The sequence below is a fragment of the Mus pahari genome, chromosome 1 (genome assembly GCF_900095145.1).
Source record: "Mus pahari chromosome 1, PAHARI_EIJ_v1.1, whole genome shotgun sequence".
Classification (NCBI taxonomy): Eukaryota; Metazoa; Chordata; class Mammalia; order Rodentia; family Muridae; genus Mus; species Mus pahari.
In genome coordinates, this window is record NC_034590.1 from 77,192,683 (window position 1) to 77,220,522 (window position 27,840).

General features: G+C 43.2%; 1 protein-coding gene across 1 annotated transcript in view; it reads right to left on the reverse strand.

The window, feature by feature from the left end:
• The window catches only part of LOC110324767 (NADH-cytochrome b5 reductase 2), an 8,791-nt gene extending 3,192 nt beyond the window's left edge, over positions 1–5,599 (reverse strand). Inside the window, exons 1-6 of the mRNA XM_029545622.1 lie at positions 5,479–5,599; positions 5,205–5,277; positions 2,887–2,993; positions 2,536–2,665; positions 1,958–2,041; positions 1,045–1,130 (exon numbers count right to left, since the gene is read on the reverse strand). Of these exons, the coding sequence (XP_029401482.1) occupies positions 1,045–1,130; positions 1,958–2,041; positions 2,536–2,665; positions 2,887–2,993; positions 5,205–5,277; positions 5,479–5,556 (558 nt within the window). The 5' untranslated portion in view covers positions 5,557–5,599. The remainder of the gene's footprint in view (positions 1–1,044; positions 1,131–1,957; positions 2,042–2,535; positions 2,666–2,886; positions 2,994–5,204; positions 5,278–5,478) is intronic.
• Between the last annotated feature and the right edge of the window lie 22,241 nt (positions 5,600–27,840).

Sequence of the window (27,840 nt, forward strand, 5' to 3'; positions counted from 1 at the left end):
AAAAAAAAAAAAAAAGGAGCAAATTATAAAGGCCCCTCTAGGAACAGCCAGCATGCCCCCCTAGGTTGAATGCATGGGTCTGCACATTCACAACGGAACTGCCGTTGTCCAAGCTCATGAGCTTGCCAGACTCCAGGGGCAGGCAAGCTCCTGCTACTCCCTGTCTGTCTCATTAAAGAGCTGGAGGGACTGAGGGGTGGGGTGGGTGTACCATCAGCAAGGCTGCCCTCTGGCTGAAGGACTGGCTGCACAGACCACTGACTGCATGCAAAAGTCCCCACTCAATTCCCTGCATCTAGGGTCAGGCCTAACAGGCCAAAGGACACAAGCTTAGTGCAGGTTGGCCTCTGAGGAGCCAGGGGAAGGTGGGGCTACATTTTCTTCTGGGAAAAGTGGGCCAAGGCTCCAAGAGAGTGCCCAGGCTTGGGTCATCAAACCCTCCATAGCTCTTGTCCAGTAATTCTACTTCTGGCATTGTTTCAGAAAATAAAAGTTAATTACTCATAATTACTTACTGTTTATGACCAAAATCTGGAAAGATCCTGAATGAATGAATATTTAGTAAAACATTACTTTGACTCTGGTGTGAATATTTAAAGTTAGCAAGAGGAAAATACCTATGTTGATACTACTAAGTGAAAAAAATTGTGGGTGTATGAGCATGTATCATGTATAGATACAATAGTACACATAGGGAAAAAGATAAATGAAAGCATGTATATTCTTCTGAACTTAGAATGTCCAGCAGCAACATCCATTATTTAATACTCAGAATAACACAGAGCTGGGAATTGAGAAAGTTCGGTGTATGCAGTAGGACTGGAGGGAAGATAGGAGTTAAGCAGAAACAAACAGGTTAGGCCTGGCCTTAGCTTCTTCAGCTGCCAGCAGCCGACTTGGCTGAGCCCACTAAGCCTCCCACAGCCTCAGGCAGCCAAGCAGCATGTCCTCAGGCAATGGGGGAGGAATGAATTCATACAGCGGCCCGACTCAGAACATTCCATGCTACTGCAGCAAACTCCGTGCTGACTCTGCAGAACTGACCTGGTTAGCAAAGAGGAGGGACGCCCTGGTCTCATCGCTGGTGTCCTTGGTGATGCGGCGAATCAGCTGTAGCATGGGCGTAATGCCTGCAAAACAGTTTGCTCCCATTTCCAATGTCCCAGTTTCTGGCCTTTAGTGGATTAACATGTTCACTGGTTCCTTTTCTACCATTTTCCCTTCTGTCCCCCAAAACCCAAAGTGGGGAAGAATACCCTTGATTTTGGTGTGCCTTTCTAATGCAACAGAAGGTCAAAGGTCCCTTTTCCTTTTTGAGGCAGGATTTCATGTATCCCAGGGTGGCCTTGACTCATTATGTAGCCAAGGAATGCCCTTGAACTTTTGATCATGTCAAGTATTGGAGTTACAATGTGTCACCATGCCTGGTTTTATATGATACTGTGGATTGAACCCAGGGCCTCCTTTGCTAGGCAAACACTCTACCAACTGAGCCACATGCTCAGCCCTCCTTTTAAATGTTCCTGTGACAAGAGAAAAAGAACATTCTGTGAACTAGTTAAAAAAAAAAAAAGCATGATTCTGAGCCTGGGTGTTCAGGTGACATACATTATGTATGTATGTATGTATGTATGTATGTGTATACACACACACACACACACACACACATACACACACACGGAGGCCAGAGCCAGTGAACATTAAAACTGTCAGTGATGGTGCCTAATCCTGTATGTCTCCCTGAGAGTTCATTCTCGAAGGATTTGGACAGAGGCTGGAACTGGATCTTCCACTATTTTGGAACCAGTGAGCAAAGCCTGCCTGGCCCGGCCACAGCCCTGACTTGAGAGGGAGCAGAGGAACAGGGTCAGCTTCAGTATCTGACTCCACATTCCCACTACCACAGCTGGGGAGGAATCTCATAAGGGCAAAGAACTCCCGAGTTAGAAAATCTCACCTGTGCCTCCAGCAATCATCCCCAGGTGATGAACCAGCTTCTTTTCAGGCTCACTTGTTTTGTTTGCTTTGATTGAAAGGGTCCCTAGAAATATAAAGATGTTTTTGACTTCTGCAGCCCTTGTCTGGCAACCTACAAAAGATGTCTGATTCTTAAGAGGCAGGTCCAGATAAGGGGGAGGTTGTAGCATCCCAAGCCATTCTGACAAAGTAGTGTCATAGGCCACCTCTGGTATGCTAGTGTGCGGAGTGGAAATCAAGGCTGGGCATCCCAGGGTCTAGCAGGGCCTTTTCTTAGGCAACCTGAAATGAACTCAGAGCCTCTTAGAGCCCCTCCATTGCAATGGTGGATGAGTGAGTAAGTGGAGAATCTGGGTGAACGATTAGTGTGGATTCCCTCCATTGTACTCATCAGCAGGCACCGTTCATATATCTGTGCAGAGACAGTAATGAGCGTACACATGTGTGAAATAAGTTTGAGCAGTGACAGAAGTGAGGAAGTGAGAAGTGAGGAAGACCACAGGATGACCATAGGAGGAATCTCCCAGCTGTGAGGCCCCACGGAGCAGCACCTGGTACCTGGCTCATTGTAGAACAGGCGCCCTGTTGGCCCCCGAAAAAGGATGGTATCCCCAATTTTCATGTTCTCCAAGTACTGAGTCATCTTTCCTCCTTCAGGATACTTGGGGTGCACATTTTTGAAGTAAATCTGAAAAGCAGTTATGGGTCCTTTACACTTCAGTGTCTTTGGCTATAGTTACACACAAGTGGAAAGTGCACTTGGAATCAGAAATCATGCAAGTAAATACTTTCACACTCACTGTGAACAATTTAACATTTTATTTCTGTTTCCACAATAAAATATCCCACTCTACCATACTTATGATACCTGAGGGTTCTAGACAGCTGGGTAAGATGGGCATCATTTACCTTTATTATTAAGTCCACAAAGCCTTGATCATCGTCACTGGAGACAGGCGTGTAAGCCCTGATCACCAATTCATTGTTAATTTGTGCCAAGAGATGGACATAATTACCTACAAAAATGTATCAAATCTTAAACCTGAGAATAGTAAGTAGAACCCAGGAATCCCCCAAAAGATTCACTTTGATAACACTTGCCCAGCCAAAATCACACTATAATTCTTAGAGTAAGACTGAATTAAAGGTGGTATTGGACACTAAAAGTATCAGATAGGAGCCAGGTGTGATGGTGCATACCTGTAATCCTAGCACTTGGACTTTAGAGATGGACCCAAAGCTAACCTGAGCTATAAATTGCAGTACAGCCTGGGCTAAGAGTGGGATCGGGTCTCAAAAAAAAAAAAAAAATCAGAATTTTTTTTTTCTGTTTAAAGAAAACTATTGTCTTCATGAAGGTTTTTCTTCCTGACCTGGAGTCTGGGAGGGAGTCACCAGTACCCCATCTGTGTTCCAGGATAGAACAGGGCTTAGCCTCATTGATGCTGCAGGGTCCCAGGACCTGGATAGTCCTATTTCAAATAAAGTAACTATGTGTGCAATCTGGCCATTGGCTCTACTGAGAGGCAGCAGGGATATTTACACTATGTCTTTGCCTGTCCAGAGTAAAATTCTATAGACTTGGGGGGAGGGCAAAGACATATGAGTTTAGACTATAGCCTGATAGAAGATAATGGGTCAGATTGAAGTGCAGACTTCAGGGACCAAGGCAATTAGTATTGAGGGGAGGAATGCATCAAGGAATGCTAAAAGCTAGAAGCAAAAGAAGGTTCCAGGACAGGTTCAGATGAAGTAGAAACTGTGTGCTTGAGAAATTAGAAATACAGGTAGAAATAGAAACACACACACACAGAGAGAGAGAGAGAGAGAGAGAGAGAGAGAGAGAGAGAGAGAGAGAGAGAGAGAGAGAGAGAGAGGAAGAGGGGGCAAAAAGGAAGAAGGGGAGTGGGATGTTTGAGGGCATAGGAACTAGCTGATAATGTGATAATGTTAAGCAGTGTGTGCTTGGGGACATAGGGACTAGCTGATAATGTTAAGCAGTGTAAATCTGGGTCTTGGTGGAATCCCTTGAGGCTAAGGGGCAAACATATAGACATAGCCTGATTGGGCACCAGGTTCACTGGAGAACACAGGCCTGAAGCAGCAGCTTCCTTCTGAGAGCTCACCTGAAACTGGGGACCTAGAAAGTCAGTCACTGCATCCCCACACAGAATGAAGCTGTGTCCCGGGTCCCAGGCTCCCACCTCCTCCCATCCTGTGAGGATGAGGCTGAGCTGTGAGGCGTCCAGTTTTCCTATCAAGACTCTCAGAGGGCGCTACATTGGCTTGTCCCTCTGACCACACAGCTTCCACTGGGGCTGAAGAGAAAGCAGGTCAGAGAAGTCTCTACACATTCTATTTCTCAAGTGGCTTGTGCTTTCATGCTGCCTCCCAACAGGGTGGAGACAGACAGGCTAAGCAGAGGAATGGAACTCCCAGTGACAGAAGTGAAGGACAGCAAGCAGGCGCGGGGGGGGGGGGGAGGCAGCAGGATTCCCCAGACTATAATCTCATCACTTGGCAGAGCTGGAGTCAGGGTTTTCTTTGTAAGTAGGTCATCAGTGAGGCTGTCCTCTAGGAGACAAGGGGCAGGGCTTCTCAGTCCCACCCCTGTCCCTTAGGTCTTTCGTCTCAGGAGCTGTCTAGAGATGTGACTGATGAAACTAGAAGCGGTTAAGAGGTCAGCTGGGGCTGGTTTCCAAAATGAGTCTTTGCTCAAGTGGGTCTCAGGACCCCTCAGATGATCCATCCAGTTAGGGCATTTGCATTGCTAGTGACTTCCATGTATATTGGGCCTTGACTGCAAGGGAACATCTGTTCTTGTCATCCCTGAACAACACAATGAAGTTTCTGAATTTTCGGATCCATCATTCATTTTACCTTCGCTATACCCGAAGTAGGCAGAAAGGCCTGGGAAATACTATTTTATAGATGGAAGGTCAAAGATGGTGAGGGACTGGCCTTAAATTGCCTTTAACGAGATCTTAGATCTCCTGACTCTAGGCTTACGTCTTATCAGTGCTCCTCAAGCTATTACTATTGTGACAGTCCAAGTGGGACAATGGGGAGGGACACTGTCCTCAAGTCCAGCTGCCTGTTCCCTCCATTCACATGGTCCAGGGTTATATCAGTGTACCCTCCGTATCCCACAAGAATGGGAATTCATTGCTAATAGGAGCCAAGTACTCAAACGCCCAGACTTGGAGATGTCACCAAGCACTGCTCACCTACAGGAAGCCCCAAGACATGGTCTGGTGAGGGCAGCCCAAAGCGGAACCTTCTGGTGTTGTGACTGATTTGCTGGTTAGAAAAAGAAGAAAAAGAAAGAGGTAGGCAGGTTCTGTTGACTCTCTAGGAGTTTTGCTTTGTGGTCCAGATCTTTAGAAAGGTGCTCCATTTGGTCCTGAGGTGACTGATCACCTCACATCCCCAGTAGCATTCTCCCCCACCCCCCATCCTCCTCTTTCACCTAACCAGAGGAAGGTTTAGGTGACCCACTACCTCCTTCTCAATCAAGGGCAGCGGGTACTTGGCTTCAGGGTCCTGTAAGGTGATAAGATCTTTCCTCTTGACACTCATTTTCTTCAGGGCTATGAGAATCACGGTGGCCCCGGCGACAGGTTTGGTCCTGGCAGATACAGTGTGAAGACAGACCTCAGATCTCATCCATGCTGGGCTAGGCAGCTCTAAGCCCGGCTGATCTTATGTCTTACAGGACTAGCAGAGAGAAAGGTATTAACACAGAAGGCTCTCTCTGGGACCAGAGTGCAGAGGTTAGCTGCAGGTCCAAGAAGACCCCTGGCCAGGCTTGACACCTATCCCAGAGTGGTAGTGTCTCCAGGCCCTCATTGACCATCTGCCCCTATCCCGGCTTCAGCCAAAGGTGCAATGGCTGGAGAGGAGTGATCACATTCGTTTAACAAGCCACCGGGGATGACTGTGGTATCCTTACCAGCTAACAGCATGGCTGGGGACAGAGCTCACCTCTCTAGAGACTTGCCACACTCAGTGGAGCAGTGAGTGGCTTGGGGACTCACTAGCACCTTCCCCAACAGCAAGTAACTGAGGCAAACATCCACCTGTAAGAGGCGTGGCCAGCCTCCCTATGACCGCCCTCAACTCCGCCCAGCTCCTCCCTCACTAAGCCAGTTTGTTCTCATCCCAACCAGTTGCAGAAAAGTCTGCTGCGTATTCCTCTAGCCCAGAGGCCCACTGTTCCAACCAGCTGGGAAACCGCCCATGAATCCTGCCCAGGCCACCGCCTGCGGCTGTTCGCCTAGCCCCGGGTTCCTTCCTGCCCCGCGCTTTCCCGGCAGAACTCACCTGGAGCGAGATGCCCGACTTGTCCTCGAGAGCAACAGTGACTTAGATGGTGGGGATGGCGGAACATCCGGCAGTGGCCACCGAGGAGCTGACTCCTGCCCCATAGCGACGGATTCGAGCTTCTGTGTCACATGACTCTGGCACAGGACCAGCCCTGCGCTTCTGCAGCTGGCCCCGTGGGAATGGGGCTCATCTCCAAGATCCCTATGCAGGGCTCCCTCTGCATCTTGACTTTGCCTGCGCCTGCCAGCAGCCTTGAGGAAAATTCAGCCTCCTCAGCTTGTTAACATCCTGGCAAGATGAAGGAAGGGGTTGCTGTAAACTTGCTCACAATGTAAACTGAAGAACTGGGAGTTGCAGCCTAGAGGAAGACTGCACATCTTATTTAACATGCTACCCCAGCCTTCCAGGACCAAGTGTTTGCAGGATGGGGGTGACTGCAGCCTCTCATATCTTCTTTAGTGGGAGACAGGACCGGACTCTCGGAGGCAGGATGAGAAGTTCAGATTATGAGGATTCTTCACAACACATTTCAGAACCTTGGTTTCCTCTTCCATGCTTGCAAGTGGCAAAAGGAAAAAACTCTCATTTCAGAGTGAGTTGAAGGTCAACTTTGGCAACTTAGTAAGACTAGCTTAAAGTTGAAAAGCAAACACGCAAACACCAGCCCAACAACAACAAAAGGAAAGGGCTGAGGTACAGGACATGATGATTAGCTTAGCACGTGTGAGTCCCAGTTTAGTCTCTGGTATATCGAGGGGAAAAGCCCAGATTGTAAAATGGTATTTCATGAAGGTATTTGCATCACATCATAAGCTCCAACGAGGGACATGTACCCCCAACAGCAGGACTAGAAAGCCTTGGGTCCCCAGAACTGAAGTTACAGGCGGTTGTCAGCTACCCAGTCTGGATGCTGGAAGCCAAACTCTACTTCTCTATAAGAGTGAGGCCTCTTAACTACTGAGCCATTTTTCCAAGCCTTAAAATAATCTTTGCTATATAAATAATTTCTCATTATTAGAGATGAAATCAATCCACATAGTAATGAGATGAATGTACTCCATTCTTTTATGAGAAGAAATAAATCTTGGTTGAATATTTGACTCCACACAAGGCAGTTGAGGCATCTTCAACGTTTTTGAGAGGTCATAGATTTTTTTTTAAAATATAATTGTTGGTGCTAAAACTCAACATTTTGTACATACATAGAAAAAAAAAAGACAGAAGTATGTTCAGGACTTGTCAGAAGTTGCTTGAAATTCTGTCTGAATCTCAAGCAAAATTTCATATATATGATGAAATTTAAGTTGGTAACTCAAACAGCAATTTTAAAAAAAAGCAAACCCTGCAACAAAATCCAGTCCAGAAGTGATACTTATGTGCTAAAGAATGATGGTGGAGAAATAATAAGTCTTTGTTTTTATCATTAAATAGTATCTTTCTTTTTTTTTTATCAATTTATTTATTCACTTTACATCCTGATATCACCCTCCTTCCCCTAATCCCCCTCTCACAGCTCCTTGCAGAGCCCCCCCCCATCACCCCACCATTGCACATCAAGTCCCCCAGGACTAGGCACATCCTCTCCCACTGAGGCTAGACAAAGCAACCCAGTTAGGGGAACAGGATCCACAGGCTGGCAACAGGTTCAGGGACGGTGCCTGCTCCAGTTGTTGGGGGACCTGCATAAAGACCAAGCTATACAGCTACTACATATGTGCTGGGGGCCTAGGTCCAGCCCATGATCACTGTTTGGTTGGTGATTTAGTGTCTGGTAGCCTCCAAAAGTACAGGTTAATTGACCCCTTTGGTCTTCCTTTGGAGTCCCTGTCCTCTTCAGATCCCTCAATCTTCCTCCCAACTCTTCCGTAAGTCTGCCTGAATTCCATCTAATGTTTGGCTGTAGGGTTCTGCATCTGTTTCCACTGGCTGCTGGGTGGAGTCTCTCAGAGGACAGTTTTGTTAGACTCCTGTCTGTAAGTATAACAGACTATCATTAATAGTGTCAGGGATTGGTTGTTGCCCATGGGCTGGGTCTCAATTTGGGCTAGTCTTAGGTTGGCAATTCCCTTTGTCTCTGCTCCATCTTTGTCCCTCAAATCTTGTAGGCACAACACAATTTGGGTCAAAGATTTTGTGGATGGGTTGTTGTCCTTATCCTTCCACTGGAGTCCTGCCTGGCTATGGGAGGCTCCGTGTCCAGCACCGCTAGGAGTCTCAGCTATAGATTCCCTGGGGCCTTCCCCCATCCCAGGTCTTTGACATGTCCTAAAAATGCCCCCCTTCCTGCAGATTTCACTTTTCTCTGCCTTGATCTCCCTACATCTGATCCCCCTTACCCTATTCCCTTCCTTTTGCCCTCTCCTATCCATTTCCCTCCCTCCATCCACTTCTTATAACTTTTATTTCCCCTTCTGAAAAAGTTACAAGCATCCTCTCTTGGGTCATTCTTGTTATTTAGCTTCTTTGGATCTGTGGACTGTAGTGTGGTTATCCTGTACTTTATGGCTCATATCCTCTTATAAATGACTACATAATAGATATGTCCTTTTGGGTCTGCGTTACCTCACTCAGGATGCTATTTTCTAGTTACATCCATTTGCATAAGAAGTTAGACACCAACAATCCAATAACCCAATTAAAAAATGGGTTACAGAGCTAAGCAGAGAATTCTCAACAGAGGAATCTCTAATGGCCAAGAAGCACTTAAAGGAATGTCCAGTGTCCTAAGTCAACAGGGAAATGCAAATCAAAATGACTCAGATTCCACCTTACACCCATAAGAAAGGCTAAGATTAAAAAAAAAAAAACTTAAGGGATAACACATGCTGGCAGGTATGTGAAACAAAGGGAACACTCCTCCATTGCAGGTGGGAGTGCAAATTTGTACAACTACTCTGGAAATCACTTTGGCAGTTTCTCAAAAAACAAACAAACAAACAAACAAACAAAAAAACCTGGGAATAGTTCTACCTCAAGATCCAGCTATACCACTCCCGGGCATATACCCAAAGATGTTCCACCTTATCACAAGGACACTTGCTCAACTATGTTCATAGAAGCTTTATTGGTAATAGTCAGAAACTGGAAACAACCCAGATGTTTCTCAACTATTGGATAAAGAAAGTGTGGTTCAAGCCGGGCATGGTGGTGCACGCCTTTAATCCCAGCACTCAGGAGGCAGAGGCAGGNGGATTTCTGAGTTCGAGGCCAGCCTGGTCTACAAAGTGAGTTCCAGGACAGCCAGGGCTACACAGAGAAAACCTGTCTCGAAAAAACCAAAAAAAAAAAAAAGAAGAAAGTGTGGTTCATTTACACAATGGAATACTACTCGGCTATTAGAAACAAGAGCATCATGAGTTTTGCCAACAAACATGTTCCTATATTGGCATGAAATATTGGTGAGTGGGGAATAGTAAAAATAATTTTACTCTCCCTGCCCCTCCCCCCCATGTCTCAGACTGTGATTAAGAATTTTAGGACACATACAGAGACTGAACCACCAACCGAAAAATATCCGGCTAGGACCTAGCCCCCTACACATTTGTAGCAGGTGTGCAGCTTCGTTTTATTCTGAGTCCCTTAACAATTGGATTGGGGGCTGTCTCTGACTCTGTTGCCTGCCACTGAGTCCCTTTCCCTTAACTGGACTGCCTGGTTGGCTTCAGTGGAAAGAATGTATTTAATCCTACTGTGAGCAGGTATCCCAGGCTGGGGTGGTATCCAAGAGGAGCTTCTTCTTCTCTGAGTAGAGGGGAAATGGTAGTGGAGAGTTTTTGCTACACTGCTTTGTGTCCCTGGTAAATTGCACACTAGCACCTACCCAGGAGCTATTTTTAGATCCTTGAATGAAACACACACACACACACACACACACACACACACACACACACACACACACAGGCTTATTTTTAAAATGCCTTGGCTGTTTAAAATGCCTTGGCTGGGGTTCTCCTAAACCTTCCTCTCCTACCTCAGGGCCAACAAAAGAAGTGGCCAGTGGCCACTTAGCCGAAGTCTCACATGGCTGGTTGGCTTTATCTCCCAATGCTATGGTATCCTGTTCTTCCTTGAATCACTGAGTCATAGCCATTCTGCCCCATTCCTCTCTTTATCCTACCCTCACAACTCTAAGTGTCCCTCCACATGCCCAACCATTAGCCATTGGCATCTTTACTGATCAATCAAAAACCAACTGGGGACAAGGACCTTCAGCATTTGGACAGGCAGATTCCTGATTGAATCAAAGCATTAGAACCAATCCCCAACAGGAGGGGGTAATGGGGAGAGGGATTTGTAAGGGTAGAACTAGAGAGGAGGGTGGGGCTGGAAACAATGTAGATGTAAAGTGAATAAATAAAAACAAACAACAACAACAACAAAGGAATCCTGGGACAAGGAGACTCTCTAAGCTGTCTGGGAAGCTGAGATGATGGGTCCATATATGAAGTTCAGAGAAGATACTGAGAGTCATGGCCATGAGAAGACAGCAGCAGTGTGGAGTGATGAGCCTTGAAGATGGAAGAAGGGACCATAGGCCAAGATGGCCAGGTTGCCACTAGAAACTGAAATTCAAGGAAATGATATTTCCCCCAGAACCTTTGGTAAAAGAATGAGCCCTGCTGGCACTTTGACTTGTAGCCTGAACAACTGTTATGCTTCTAGCTTCCAGAATCATCAGAAAATACATTGGTTTTAAACCATTGAGTTTATAATAATTTGTTATGACAGCAATATATTAAATGAACTATTTTTAATCTCTATGTGCTTCTTGTCTTTAGACTATTTAAAAAGGTATCTCTCCTGTATTTTGGCTCAGAAGTTTCCCCTTTTTTAATGTCCTAATTGCTTTTGTTCTCAACCTCTTTTCTAAAAGCTAACTCCGGTGTGGTCACAACTCCAGCTCATTGTCTCTGCCAGGCCACATGACCCACTTTCCTCTCTTCTCTGTGCTGACAGACCCATTGTGTATTTTACTAAAATATCATCCAGGACAAAGTATGACAGCAGCCACATTTGTTTGACAGGAGTGAGCTTTATGACACACATGGATATTGTAGACTACTCTAGGCACCAACAATAACCAATGCAGAATTGGACTTCCCTCTTGTTTTTTCTTTAGGAATTTAAAAACAAAGAATATTGGTGCTACCTGGTCAGAATTCCCCATTGAACACTGCAGGTGGAGATGGAGCAGTGGCTATACCTGAATCTTTGAAATGTCCTCAACCTAGACACTCACAACAGAAATGTGACACTGGTAGGATGGGGATGTAGCTCAGTTGGCAGAGTGGTGGCCTAGTGTGAATGAAGCTGGGTTCAATCTCCAGCACTACATAAGCCAGATGTGGTGTATACTTGTGATGGCAACACGTAGAGGCAGAAGAATCAGAAGTTCAAGGCCATCTTATGTTCTATAATGACACTGAGGCCAGTCTGTACTACAGGAGACTCTATCTCAGAACAAAAAGGAGACTATGGAAAACTTGGCACGTTTCTGAGGAATGTCAGGTATTTTCTCAGGCACGACTGTAGAAAGGCAAAAAGGATCGAGATTCCTGACTGATAGAGAGTTGGCTTGAGACATCGGGAAGAGTGAAAAGAACAGCTTGCAGCGTCCTATTCCTGTTGTCCTTCCCACTCCCAGGGCTTTCCTTCCTTAACAGCTATGACTGCTGAGCTATGCCGACGATGCTCGTCAAGCTACCCACCAATATTTACAGCAGTTGCTTCAACTCTTCTCAGACAGCATCTGTTGTGGCAGAGGCTGAGCTCGAGAGCCTCCAGAAGGTAGTGACTGTGAGTTCACAGCTTGGAGCAACAGGGAGTCAATGGGAAAGCAAATGCTGTTTCTGGGGGAAACCTGCCACCTGCACAAGGTTGTACCATCTGGGGATGAGAGCCTGGGGCCTCCAATCAGAGGAAGGTGGAACTATATACAGGGGGTGGAGAATGGGAATGACTGGCTCATAAAGAGAAATGAAGGCAAACATTCTCAACTCCACTTCTTTAATACAGCTGGGACTGGTGTAGGAAAGGTTAACATTCACCTCTTCTCCCTCTAAACTTTTGGCATTTTACTCTGAGAGATTAAATAGGCATTAGATAGGTTAAGAGAAAGCATACAGGAATAGAAGTTATCAGTGACGTCTGAGTCTTGTGGAAAGGGCCACATGGTTCTCCCTTGTATGTTACACAAAGGAAGAGGGGAAGAGGGACCCTGGCTATTTGAGGTGGTAAGGTGACAATACAAGCCATGAGGTCAAGGGAGGGAGTGTGGGGGCTGGAGGGATGGTTCAGTGGTTAAGAGCACTGGTTGCACTTCCACAAGACCCAGGTGTGATTCCTTGCACCGGTCTGTAACTCCAGTCCCAGGAGATCCAATGCCCTCTTTAAGCCTCTTTAGTTATCAAGGCATGCAAATGACATATATGCAGGCAAAAAAAAAAACAAAAACAAACAAACAAACAAAAAAACCAAACCAAACCAAACCAAACCAAAAAACAAAAAACAAAAACAAAACAAAACAAAAAAACAAACAAAAAACCCAAAACAATCCTCCCATGCATACACATACAAAAATCAAAACAGTGAAAACATTTATAAAAAAGGAGAGTGAGAAAGTGTGATTGTAAACATCCTGACAAGAAGGAAAACCTTCTAGAAAGAGACACCTGTGCTTTGCTTCTCAGGTTATTGATACAGTGGGCCTCAAGGAAGTGGAACTTCTGCTGAAGTGTCATGCTGGGGAAGGAAAAGTGAGAGAGGAGGCTTGTCTTGAAGAAATTTTACTCAGTTATGACAATTTTACATGATGGGCAGGGAGCTAGGAGACAGCTATAGGTTAATGATGGGACTACATGTTGACCAGGACTATGTGGCTATGTATACCTTGAGCACTCAATGTAAACCTAACTCTCTCGTCAGGACCCTGAATATGGACTTACGTGGTTATTGGATCTCTTTCCTGTTTGACAACACAGAATCATTTCTTTCTGCTTTTCGCCATCTTGCCTGTTTTCAGTGGCATGATGAGGATCAGTACTCAAGTCTAGCTTGCTAGGTTTGTTAGGTCTCTCTGCCCTGAATCTCTGAAAACACAAGGCACCACAGGTTTTCTCACAAAGCACAGTTACTTACATAGCAACTCTCAAAGGAAAACCTGTGGCATCTCTGCCAGGCAGGGGTTAGGACTCTTCCCCCATCTGTTCATCCTGTGTAAAGATCTTTCTGAGAAAGATAGGTACATGCATCAGAGGACACGTCTTTGCCTTCATTCTCCACTTTCTCTACCGATGTGGATAAATGTAAATTGCTTTCACAAAAAGGCTTATTTTCAGAGCTATTTTCATCTCCAGTTATCACATGCCAAGGAAATATGTTTAGAGCAGGATGTTGTACTTCCTTGCACTTGTGATGTTCACAGCTTTTGGCCCAGTGTTTATTTTATCTCCTAAAAGCATAGAAGTAGAAGATTTTCAGAAAAGTTTCATTGTAAGAACAATATGTGTCTCAGAAGTGAGCTTAAAAGCCAAAGCAAGAGAAGGCAAACGAACTGGACTACAGACAGCTCTAAGAGGCATTCTCAAGTCCCCACACTATTAATGTATAGTCACAGGCTTCACAGTGAAGACTCACTCAGAAACTGCAACCTTCCCACTTCCAACAGGATTATTCAGGATTTTTTCCCCAGCTATTCTGAGTCTTTTGTTTTTCCACATGAAGCTGAAAATTTGTCCTCTCAAGATCTGTGAAGAACTGTGCTGGAATTTTTATGGGAATTGCATTGAATCTTTATATTGATTTTGGTAGAGTGGCCAGTTTTACTATGTTAATCCTACCAACCCACGAACACAGGAGATCTTTCTGTCTTCTGATATCCTTTATTTCTTTCTTTAAAGACTTGAAGTTTTTTTAACATAAAAGCCTTTCACTTGCTTAGTAAGAGATAGCCCAAGATATTTTATATTGTTCGAGGCTATCATGAAAGGTGTTGTTTTCTTGATTTCTTTTTCAGTTCATTTGTCACTTGTATGTAGGAAGGCTATTGATTTTTGTGTTACAAAATTTGTGTGTTAATTTCGTATCCAGTCACTTTGCTCAAAATGTTTATCAGCTGTGGAAGTTTCCTGGCGGAGTTTTAGGGTCTTTTATGTATGAGATCATATGATCTTCAAACAAGGAAACTTTCTTTGACTTACCCCTCTCCTATTAGTATTCCTTTGTCTTCCTCCAGTTGTGTTATTGCAATAACTAAGTCTTCAAGTCCTATATTAAAAAGGTATGGGAAGACAGGACAACCTCGTCTTGTTCCTGATTTTAGTGGAATTGATTTGAGTTTCTATCCATTTCATTTGATGCTGGCTATATGCTTGTTGTAAACTGCCTTTATCATGTTGAAGTATGCCTCTTGAGTCCCTAATCTCTTTAGCGTTTTTATCATAAAGGGGAATTGGATTTTGTCAAAGGCATTTTCTTCATCCAATGAGATGATCATGTGAGTTTTTCTTTCAACTTGTTTATATGGTGCATTACATTGACTGATTTTAGTATGTTGAACCATCTTCGTATATCTGGAATGGGGTCTATTTCATCACAGTGCATGATCTTTTTGATATTTTTTTTTTAATTCAGCTTGCAAGTATTTTATTGAGTATTTTTACATCCATGTTCATAAGGGAAATTGGTCTGTAATTCTCTTTCTTTGTTGTGTCTTCATGGGATTTGAGTATCAGGACAGCTGTGGCCTTGTAAAATAAATTGGGCAATGTTTCTTCTGTTTCTATTTTGTGAAATAATTTGAGGATTATTGGCGTTAACTCTTCTTTAAAAGTCTGGTAAAATTCTGTGCTAAAACCATTTGGTTCTGCCGGGCATGGTGGCGCACGTCTTTAATCCCAGCACTCAGGAGGCAGAGGCAGGCGGATTTCTGAGTTTGAGGCCAGCCTGGTCTACAAAGTGAGTTCCAGGACAGTCAGGGCTATACAGAGAAACCCTGTCTCGAACGAAAAACCACAAAAACAAACAAACAAACAAACACCCAACCATTTGGTTCTAGGCTTTTCATTGCGTGGGAGACCTTTAATAACTGCTTCTGTTTTACTAGTGGTTATAGGTCTTTTTAAATTGCTTATCTTATCTTGATTTAACACTGGTAAGTGGTATGTACTGAAGAAATATCCATTTCTTTTAGATTTTCCAGTTTGGTAGAGTACAGATCTTAAAGTATGTCCCTACAATTTTCTGGATTTTCTCATGATCCTCATTATGTACCCCTTTTTGTTTCTAATTTTGTTAATTTGGACATTATCCCTCTGCCTTTTGTTTAGTTTGGATAAGTATTTGACAATCTTACTGATTTTCTCAAAGAACCAACTTTTAGTTTCATAGATTCTTTGTATCTGTTTCTATTTTATTGATTTCAGCCCTTAGTTTGATTATTTCTTGCCATCTACTTTTCTTGGGTGTAATATTTTTCTCTTTGTTCTGGAGGTTTCAGGTAGGCTGCTAAGTTACTCATGTGAGATTTCATCAGTTGTTGTTGTTGGTTTTTAATGAAGCATTTAGTGTTATGAACTTATCTCTTAGAACCACCGTCATTGTGCCTCAATACATTTGGGAACATTTAGTATTATTTTCATTCAATTCTAGATACTCTTTCACTTATTTTCTAATTTCTGTCTTGACCTCCCCCCCCCCCTCTTTTTTGGTTAGTAGAGAGTTGTTCACTCTCTATGAGTTTGTAAGTTTTCTGACATTTTTGTTATTGTTGATGTCCATCTTTAATTTGTGGGGGTCAGATAAATTGTAGGCTGTTGTCTTAATTAGGGTTTTATTGCTATGAAGAGATACTATGATCAAGGAAACTCTTATAAAGGAAAACATTTAATTGGAGCTGGCTTACCGTTTCAGAGTTTCAGTCCATTTTCATCATAGTGGGAAGCATGGCAGTGTCCAGGAAGACACAGTGCTGGAGAAGGAGCTGAGAATTCTAGATCTTGATCTATAGGCAACAGAAGGGGCCAGTGTGCCATACTGAGCATAGCTTGAGTACATATCACCTCAAAACCTGCCTCCACAGTGACACACCTCCTTTAAGAAGGCTGTTATCTCCTAGTAGCACTACTCCCAAGACCAAGCATTCAAACACATGCCTCTGTGGGGGCCATATCTATTCAAACCACCACAAATCTTATTTCAGTCTCCTTGTATTTGTTGAGACTTGCTTTGTGCTTAATTATGTGGTAAAGTTTGAAGAAAGTTCTATGAGGTGTTGAGAAGAAGGTATACTTTTTTTGTGTTTGGGTGAAATGTTCTGTAAACATCTGTTAAGTCCTTTGCTTTATAACTTAGCTCCAGCACTTCTCTGCTTAGTTTTGGTCTGGTGACCTGTCTATTAGTGAAAGTGTGTGTGTGTTGTTTTCCTTATTTTGACTTTGCTGATATGAGATTATTTATTCTTTGTGTTTTCATGGTTGTAGTTAATGTGATAAGATTCGAGTTTTCCTTCTAGCACATTCGATAGGGCTATATTTGTAGATGGTATTTTTTAATTTTAGGTTTATCATGGAATGTTTTCACCATCTATGATGACTGAAGTTTTTCCGAGTATAGTAGTCTGGGCTGGAATCTGTGGTTTCAGATTCTGCAGTACATCTGTCCAGTCCCCTCTGTTTTTTAGAGTTTCCATTGAGAAGTCCATATGTAATTCTAATAGGTCTGCCTTTATATGTTACTTGGTCTTTTTCCTTTGCTGATTTTTAATATTCTTTCTTTGTTCTGCACATTTAGTGTTTTGATTGTTATGTGCTGAGGGATCTCTCTTTTCTGGTCCAATTTATTTGGTGTTCTGTATACCTCTTGTACATGTATAGGTCATGCCTACCTTAGGTTAGGGAAGTTTTCTTCTATGATTTTGTTGAATATATTTTCTGGGCCTTTGAGTTGAGAATCTTGTCCTTTCTGTATTCCTATTATTTCTTAGTATCCCAGATTTCCTGGATTTTTTTCCCCCCTAGGAAATTTTTAGATTTAGCATTATCTTTTTCTTCTATCTACTTCTTCTGAGACCGTCTCTTCATTGCTTATATTCTGTTGGCAAAGCTTGCCCCTGTGTTTCCTGTTCAAATTCCTAAATTTTTCATTTCCAGTTTTTCCTCAGTTTGGGTTCCTTATTGATTCTATTTCCATTCTCAGATCTTGAACTGTTTTATTCATTTCCTTCCATGGTTTGTGTTTTCATAGTTTTCTTTAAGAAATTTATTTGTTTCTTCTTTTACAATCTCTATTGTATTCATAAAAGGCTGTTCAAGACCTTTTATTTGTGCTTTGAACATGTTGGGATATTCATGGCCTGCTGTAGTAGACTTGCTGGGCTCTAGACACATTGTCCTGGGTAAATTGATTATGTTTTTATGCTGGTGTCTAGGGATCTGGAATTGGGAATCTTGTAATTCTAGGTACTGATATTTGGGTTTTTCTTTGTTAGGTAGGTCTTTTGTTCCTTGATTTCTGTTTCTTCTCTGGAGTTTAGAAAAAGATTATGGCTGTGTGTTGCACATAGGGAAATATTCTCTTGACAGTTGTGACCACTGGGAGTTCTAGGTTAAATGCATCTATGGGTATTGGGACCTGAGACTTGAAAATGGGAATGGCCTGAGCATGGTTAAGGGGCTTTGTAAGAGGGAGGAATTTGTTGTTTCATCGGGATCTGCTTAGTCAGTACTCTGGGAATGGGGGAGGGCAGGGAATGCTGAAAGTGCACAGTGGAAAGTCTATTAAAGAGCTGGGAATGATACTGGGGCATTGGACTTGGAGGAGGAAGGGATGGGGAGATGACGATCTGCAGTCAGCCTACTTGGTTTCCAGGCAGGAATGGCCTGTAAGCTCCCTGAAAGCACATGCTGTATTTGGGAGCTGTGATAAAGTAATACTGGGGAGTAAGGGATTAAGTGAGAAAGCTCTGTGGGACCAGCTGAGATGGGGTAGGGGAAAGGGAGGCAGGTGTTCTGTTGCAGAGAATGAGACCAGGGGAATTGATTTTGAGGAATGAAGAGAGAGGTGAGAGTCTGTAGTTTTTATACCTGCTTCCCTGGCAGGAGTTGCCAACGTGTTTTCAAGGGAATACGTGCTGGAGTTGTGGGATGAGATAAAGCAAAGAGTCAGGGAGGAAGGTTAGGAGAGGAAGATCTGTGGGATCCACCAGAGATGAGGTGGGGGAAGATTGTTATAGGAATTCTGATGTAGAGATGGGGAATTGGGCTTGGAGAAATGGAAAGAGATGTGAGGATCTACAGTTAGCCTAATAGTTTCTCTGGCAGGAGTGGCCAGTGTTGGCAAGGAGCGCCTACTGGAGTTGAGTGTTTGGATAAAGCAATGCATGGGGGGAGAGTGATTAGGAGGGAAGATCTGTGGGATACACTGAACATGGGGTCAGAAGGAGAAAGGAGGTTGCAGTAGGTGTCCCATTGTAGAGCTTGGGAGAAACTGGAGGATTTGATTTGGAGGAGCAGAGGGAGAGGTGAAGGTCTGAAGTTCGCCTACTTGCTTTCCTGGCTGGAGTTGACTTCATTTTTCATCTGATGGCTTTGTATCAGAATTGTTAGGATCAGAGCCTAGGTGATGGCAGCTTTAACAACCTAGGCTTAACCACCCACCTTCAACAGACCAACTGAAGAAACCATTAGTAATGAATGTGGCCACACCAGGAAGACAAACAATGAGGCCCATCTTTGGTTTAGGTTCCTGACATGAGGCTAACATTAAAAGAGAAGACAAGAGGTATGTGTACCTAAAGCAGACTTGGTCAAGGTGTGGCACAGGCATGTCATTGTCTTAGTTCCAGTTTTTCCTGCAAGATGATCTGACAAGTTGTCAGAACCATCAGAACTATGTCTTTTTCCCAACCTGTGTTCCTGAAAGGATGGTTACAGAATGGTACCCAGAGACAGATCCTAAATGATGCTTTGGGGAAAAGGACCATAATTGAGTCACGTGGGTTGAGATTTCAGGGTTGTCCAACATAGACTTTGTTAAAAACAAGTTGGGGGGTTGACATGGTGAAAGAGACAGAAATGATAGGAAGTGTATACCATTTCTTCTGTTTTTCTTCCTGTTACTGGATCACCTGCTCTGCTCTTTTCTAGCCAAATACTTACTTGACGCCTTTTTAGGTTATTAATACAACAGATAAAAATCACCACTTTAATCCCCACTAATGAGCTCACACACTCTGAACATGAGTCTGTAGAGTATCACATGCACTTATACCAAGGTGAGAGACAAGTTCTTCCCTCAGGGTAGAAGTCTCCAAGATTTCTGTTGAAAACTGTGGAGAGAAAGGTTAGGGCTCCTTTGGTGGACACTATGGGAAGGAAGATCAACGACTCAGCAAACATATTCTTTTCAAGTCTTGTTGCCATGGAGATACAGGCTGAAATATTCACAAGGGCATGAATGCATGTGGAAATATCTGGAGGTTAGTCTGTCCTCAGCCTGGCCTCTAGGTGATTGTCTCTTAAGTGGTGCAGTAAGCCAGGCATGGTAGCATATGCATTTAGTACCAGCATTCATTAGGTAGAGGCAGAAGAATTTCAAGACAAGGCCAGGTTGGAGCACATAGTGAGTTTTAGGACAGCCTATGTTACATAATAAGATCCTGCTTCAAGAAAACCAAAACAAGAGTGGGTGAGATGGCTCAGTGGTGAAAGGTGTTAGCTACCAGGCCAGGTAACCTGAGTGTGATCCCTGGGATCTGCATGGTAGAAGAGAATTGAATCCTACAAGTTTTTCTCTGATGCTGATATATGCCCTGGTACATGTTTTTCTCTCTTATACTCTGTCTCTGTGTTCTCTCTCTCTCTTTCATGAGCATGCATCTGCATGCACACAGACACATAAACTTGTGGTGGATAGCCCTGGGGCTAATTATTTGTGATGTTAGTTCCAGTCTCCTGTGAGTGACTGTGAACAAGGAATGAGTCAGCACTCAGGTGATTTCCTGTAAACCTGCTTCCCACCTTAATTTGTAAAATAAAGGAGAGCTGATGATTGGGCAGATAAAAGAGAAGGTGGAGTGGAAGGTAAAGAGAGAAGAAGGAGAAAATGGAAGAGGGAGAGGAAGAAGAAGAAGAGGAAGAAGATGAAAAGCAGAGCAGAAGCACGTGGCCTGGAGAAACTGCAAGTTCTAAGGGGTCTCATAGATGAGGAAGATGGTAGTGTAGTGGTAGATCTGCCCAATCTAGATGCACAGCATGTATTCATGTTAACTGTGTTGTGTTTTCATTGGCGGGGCATAATTAGGTTGGAGAGATTTACTGCAACACAAACTAGGTAAACAAATGTAATAAAAATTAAAACAAACAAACCAAAATTAAAATCAAAGCTGAAGACGATATGGTATGGTATATCTAGGAGACTGATGGGGTTGTACACTTGGCAGAAATAATTATGTCAGAGCTTCCTGGTTGCAAACAGGACCAGGCGAGCTTTTCTAATGAGTCTGGGGTCTGTGGGTCTTCAACCTTAATATATAACCTATAGACTGAATATTGTGATATATTTTATCTGCTAACTTAGCTCCTTAATCTGCATGTTAATTATTGTGGTAAGGACTGAGGAGAGATAAATAATGTGGGGTGTATTGATTAGACCTCACTTTCCCAAGTAGGATGAGATCCTCAGAGACTGTCAGGTTGTTCGTCTTGGTCCTTGTTCTATACATGGCCAATACTAATGCAGAAGCAAGAAGGAAACCAAAGTCCTGAAATTAGAAATGAAGGACATGTCCCTTATTTCACACCAGAAGCAGGGGTTCTAAATATCAAGACAAAGCTTTTTACACAGGAACATTCATTTACTTCTTAAGAGAATGTTCTTAAATGACTTAGAATGTTCTCTACAGATACAGAACTTTTTTTTTTTTTTTTTTTGAGATAGGGGTCTCTGTGTGCTTCGGCTAGCCTGAACCACCCACATCTTCCTTCCAAATGATGGAATCAAAGGAACACCACACTTGGCAAGGTGATTCTTAGTCATCACAGCCAGTTTATCCAGAAAAGGCCTTTTCAAGCTACCAGGTGACTTTTCCTTGCCCCCAGAAGTGTTGGGAGAGAGCAGAAAGACTGTTAAAGACCAGGTTTTCTAGCGGATACTTACTAACTTCAAAAGTAAAGCCATTACCTACTTCTCTTCACACTATCCCTGTGGTGAAGGGAACACAATACCCCAGTGTGCTTTAGAGGTAAAAATGGGATTTTTGAGTCATTATAGCTTGTTAGACTTCTTATCCACTTAAAGGTAAAGAATTCCTGTCATTAAAGTAAAAGTAGTTCTTTTCTAAAATTTGAGGTCAGCCTGGTCTACATAGTAAGTTCCAGGTCAGCAGATTTATCACCTTGCACAAAGCTCTAGTCCAAGTGGATCAAGAACCACAACATAAAACCAGATACACTGAATCTAATAGAAGAGAAAGTGGAAAAGAGCCTCAAATTCATTGGCATGTGGAAATTTCCTGAACAGAACACTAATGGTGCAGGGTATAAGATCAATAATTGATAAATGGGACCTCATGAAACTGAAAAGATTCTGTAAGGCAAAAGACATAGTCAATAGGACAAATTGGCAACCTACAGATTGGAAAAAAAATCTTCATTAACCCTTCATCTGATACAGGGATAATATTCAAAATATATGAAGAACCCAAGAAATTAACCTCCAAATAACCAAACAGCCCAATTAAAAATGGAGTACAGAGCTAAACAGAGAATTCACAACAGAAGAATCTTGAATGGCCAAGAAGCACTTAAAGAAATGTTCAAAGTTCTTATCATCAGAGAAATGCAAATCAAAATGACCTTGAGATTCCACCTAACACTAATCAGAATGGCTAAGATAAAAAACTCAAGTGACAGCACATGCTAGCTAGATTTGGAGAATAAGAACACTCTTCCTTTGCAGGTGGGATTGTAAACTGGTACAACTCTGGAAATCAATCTGATGGTTCCTCAGAAAATTGGAAATAGTTCTACCTGAAGACCCAGCTATACTACTCTTGGGTATACGCCTCACCATACCACAAGGACATGTGCTCCACTATGTTCATAGCAGCCTTATTTGTAATAGCCAGAAGCTGGAAACAACCCAGATGTCCCTGAACCAAAGAATGGATACAGAAAACATGGTTCATTTACACAATGGAATACTATTCAATTATTTAAATGAGTAGATCATGAATTTTGCAGGCAAATTGATGGAACTAGAAAATATCCTGACTGAGGTAACCTAGACTCAAAGAGACATGCATGATATGAATTCACTGATAAGTGGATATTAGCCAAAACGTACAGAATACCTATGATACAGTCCACAGACTGTAAGAAGTATAACAAGCAGAAAGGCCCAAGTGAGCATGCTTCAAACCCACTTAGAAGGGGGAAGAAAATAATCATGGGAGGCAGAGGGAAGGAGGAATCTGGGAGATGGGAGGAGGAGAGGAAAAGGGGAACAGGATCAGGTGTGCCAAAGAACAGGAGAGAAACCCAAGCGAGCCAGGAGAATGAATGGAAATATGCAGACTTGGAGAGAGGAAGATGGGGAGACCCCATAAATGAACCAGAGACCTAGGAAGTGAGAGACTCTCAGGTCTCAATGGGAATAATGCCCAACAATGGTGAAAGGGAACTTGAAGAGTCCACTTCCAGTAGATAGACAGGTCGTCAACTGGAGGGATGCAGTTACTAACCCACACTCAGAAGTTTTGACCCAGAATTGTTCCTGTCTAAAAGAGCTGCAGGGCACAAATGGAGAAAAGACTGAAGGAAGGTGGTCCAATGACTGGCCCAATTTGGGATCCATCACATGTGGGGCAGGGGGTGGAGCACCAAGGCCTAACACTATTACTGATGCTATGATATGCTTACAGAAGGGAGCCTCCCCTACCAGCAGTTGACTGAGTCAGTTGCAGATACTTACACCCAACCATTGGACTGAAGTCAGGAACCCCAATGACTGAATTAGGGAAAGGATTAAAGAAGCTTAAGGGGAGGGTGACCCCACAGGAAGACCAGCAGTCTCAACTAACCCAGACCCCAGGGAGTTCCCAGAGACTGAGTCACCAACCAGGCAGCATACAAGGGCTGTCCAGGGCCGCTGGCATATATATAGCAGAAGACTGCCTGGTCTATGCCTCAGTGAAAGAAGATGTGCTTAATCTTTGAGAGACTTTGGGCCCCAGGGAAGAGGGAGGTCTGGTGCAGGGGCAGGGGTGTGGGGGTGCAGGGAGTGCACTCTCTTAGAGGCGAGGGGAAGGAAGAATTGGATGAGGAAGTGTGTGTGTGGGGGACCTGGGAGGAGGGCAATGTTTGGAATGTAAATAAATAGATGAATGAATAAATAAATAAATAAAAGTAAAATAAAAAGTCTTTTCTATCTTTAGCTCATGTCAGTTCTTCTGCCTGCCTTTCCTTTTTGTTAACCTGCAGCTCTTCTAAGGTACAGCACAACTAGATATCAAAGCCCTGCTGAATCCTTCCCCAACACTCCAAGACTATGGTTTCATCATCTTGAAGTAGGGGGGCAGTTGTACTCAGTTCTCAAATTGGATGTTTGAAACCAGAGGTCAGTTTAGTCTTTGTGTCTCCAGGACTAAGAGGGATCCCTGTCAGGAAAACAACATGAAGTGAGGATTTCCACAGGAGTTAGTGAAAGGATGGATGAATCACGTAATGTGTTAGAATAGCTGCTCGAGTCTGAACACAGCACACTAGGCCAAAACAGTTCCACGTATAAGATTATTGGGAGAGTGAGGGGGTGGAAAGAGAAGGGGGAAAGAGAGAAAGAGAGGGAGGAGCGTTCCCCATAGATTCTGGGAATATGGTGCCTGTTGTCTTGGCAACAAGTCTGTAGGTCCTGCTTATGTGATGTCACAGGTTTTGGAGGTCCTGATGCCAACACCATGTGATCCATGCTTGGAATGCAGATGGGGCAGGAGAGGGTGGTATAGGCATTGTGATGTTGTGGAGTCTAGGGCATGCAGCTTAGGGGCAGAGGAAAGACCACTGAACTTCAGTGAATTAGCCAGTGAGAGCTGACTTCAGTCAGTTGTGTAACTCTGTGTCTCCTTGTAAATGCACAAGTCTAGCTTGTCACTTCTCATCATTATGACAAATCTAAGAAAACAGCTCAAAGTCGGGCACTGGTGGTGCACGCCTTTAATCCCAGCACTTGGGAGGCAGAGGCAGGTGGATTTCTGAGTTCGAGGCCAGCCTGGTTTACAGAGTGAGTTCCAGGACTGCCAAGGCTACACAGAGAAACCCTGTCTAAAAAAACTCAAATAACTAAAAAAAAAAAAAAACAAACCAGCTCAAGGGAGGAAGAATTATTTTGACCCATCATCCACCAGCTCGAGACCTAGCCTTTGATATGTGAAGTTTTAAAAAAGGATTTATCTATTCTTATTTTTATGTATAGGTGTTTTGCCCGCATGCATGTCTACGCACTGTGTGTACTGTATGCATTCTGTGTACTGGGAGGGAAGAGGAGGACTTTGGATCCTTAGGTACTGAAATTCTAGGCAGTTGTGAGCCTATAATTGGTGATGGGAGCCTAAGTGGGTGATGGGAACTAAATTCAGGTCTTCTGTCAAGAGCAAGACGTCAACAAGTTCTCTAACCACTGGGCTGGGCTGTTTCTCCAGACATAATACACGGATTTCTTATTGAACCATAACAAAATCTTTGTTTTTTTTTAAATTTTAATATTTCATTTATTTATTTACTCTCTCTCTCTCTCTCTCTCTCTCTCTCTCTCTCTCTCTCTCTCTCTCTCTCTGTATTAGAAATCAACTTTTAGGAGTTGTTTTTCTTCTTCCATGTGTACCTGAGGGTCTGAATTCAGGTCATCATGCTTGATGGACAATTATCTTCACCTTTCACACCAGTGAATGATATTTTAGAAGGAACCAAAGAAAAATTACACTAAAACATTGGGAATTTTTGAAATGCTGAGAACTCAGGTACCAAGGACATGGTGAGGAAGCTTATCTCAGGCCTGGAGGTCAGACATCCTGTGACCCTATATACCCAGAAAGCAGTCATCCCTGGGCCTCTCCCAGACAGACAGGCCAGATGAGTGTAGGTGAGTGTGTTGATTGCGCTGGCACAGATCAGCTAGGTTTGTGGCACCAAGTCATAGTCCAAGGGATGCTACAGGGGCAGGGTGGATAATTACATGATTGATGGACCTTTTATGATAAGATAAAGATGTGTTAAGTATACTCACTGATTGGCAGAGGAATGCAAGGCTTGGGTTGCTTGACTTCTTCTGATGAGGAACCAACTTGCAGCTTCTGACCTGGTGTCACTCTGTCGGGTGGGGTGGTGCCTGCCTCCTCCTTCAGGTTCAAATGCCCCACCCAGCCCCAGGCAGAAGGTGAGGCTGGGGAGAGTTTCCTAAGTGAGTGTTGCTGGTCCTTTAGACTTTACAAGGAAACATAAGGGAGGCTCATCTAGTGGAGGGAAGAGGGCCTCTGTATTTCAGCATGAGCTAATCAACGAATTTGGCATTCAAATTCTAACTATGCAAAAACAAAAAATGAAAGAAAGAAAAAGAAAAAAAAGGAAGAGAAAGAAAGAAAGAAAGAAAGAAAGAAAGAAAGAAAGAAAGAAAGAAAGAAAGAGAAGAAAACTGTCAAAGTCCTGCATGCCACTCCCAAGACACCTAAGACTCAACTTGGTGAGTGTAGGCAACAGAAGCCACTGAAACTTCGGCAGCTTCAGGGAAGGGCCAGCAGCCAAGGCTGCTGGGAAGGTGGAGGGCTTTGAGTCTTCTGACTTGGAGAATTGTAGTTAAATCCTAGGTGGCTGCAATCTGCCCCAAGAAAGTGGGAGGACAACGAATTTTAGATAAGCCTTGATTAAAATATACAGGCAAGGCAACTCTCTCAAAACTTCTAGCATTGTGAGGAAGGAAAACTACCCACCAGGTTGATGCTCACGATGAAAGTACAATCCAGTCCTTCCAGCTGCCTAGCTGGGCTATAAGCAGTGATTGTCTTTTGGGTGTGTTTTCATTTGGATTTTACTCTTATAATGACGCCACAGGCTAGTCTCTTGGTAATTTATAGACAACAGAAGTTTATATGGGTTTTTTAAAAATTCAAAAACAGTTTTTAAGAAAATTAAAGGCACTTTACTAGTGATAAAACACTAGCTAGTCTACTTTTCAAAAAGTATTTTAATATATATAATTGGGAATATAGAGTAGAAGCTATCTCTAAAGGAGGGTAGACTAATAGGGAATGTTTTGTGCAGCTCAAGGCAATGAATAGGAAAATCTGAACAGAGGAACTCTCGCTAGGAGATGAAAAACTATCTGAAGAAAAATTGTCTGAAGAAAAATTTTTTTTCTTTTTGTTTTCCGAGACAGGGTTTCTCTGTGTAGCCCTGGCTGTCCTGAAACTCACTCTGTAGACCAGGCTGGCCCTCAAACTCAGAAATCTGCCTGCCTCTGCCTCCCAAGTGCTGGGATCAAAGGCATGTGCCACCACTGCCCGGCAGAAAATTTTAAATAAAAAATTCAATGTGTCAGAATGCAAAGTGAATAAATAAATAAATTAATGAAAAAATTCAGTGTAAAGGAAATTGAGCTTTCAAGGAATAGATATTTTGTTTATGTAGTTGCATGACATCATCATTATTTATATATTATTCTCATATATGTTAATAACACAGTGCATGGTTTGCTTGTTTTGTGCTATAAGTTATATGCAAACCACAGGGATAATCGTGGGGTCTTATTATAACTTATCACAGGATGGAATGTTAGGGCGTGGAGTGACGTGATGAGGTGCTGTGATGGACAGGGATGTAGTAGTGTGTGAGGAGGTGTCAAACAGCTGCAAGCAAAGCAATGGAAGCAGCAAGCAATCTTTTGTTGATTCCCTTGGTAGGCTAAAGTTTGGCAGAGTTAATGCACACAATCTCAAAAGATGTTTATGTCTTTTGAGCTAGTATTCTAGCCTTAGGCTTTGCAGGCTAACAGGTGGTAATTTCATCCAATAACTGTTGAATGACTTGTTATTCTGCATAAATAGCCTGACCTCATGGATTGCTCTGGGCAAGGTCCCAGAGTTTACAAGGTTGAGGAACATTAGGTTCTTGATCTGTGAAGAAGGCATAGGGGTGACGTAGGAGAAACACACACCACTTTCAACAAGTAATAAGCCTACTTAGTCCTGAATTATTGTAGTCTTGATAAAACCAATTTAAATGTTCAATATGTCTGTACTCAGAGCAGAGCAGAGTCTGACCCAACAGTCAGGACAGCAGTGGAGCCAATAGAATGTGACCATATAGATGAGTGGCTTTTCATTCCAGTTTAGTCATTTATTGGGTATCTTAGGCGTCAATAAAGTGTTATTGTTATGGACAAAAGTAGCTTTCAAGTATCTGCAAAGTAACTCAGGAAACTGTTACCATATCTACATATTAAAGGTGTTCCTTATAGGGAAGTGAGTGGGGAGCTAATGTATCGCTCAGCTAG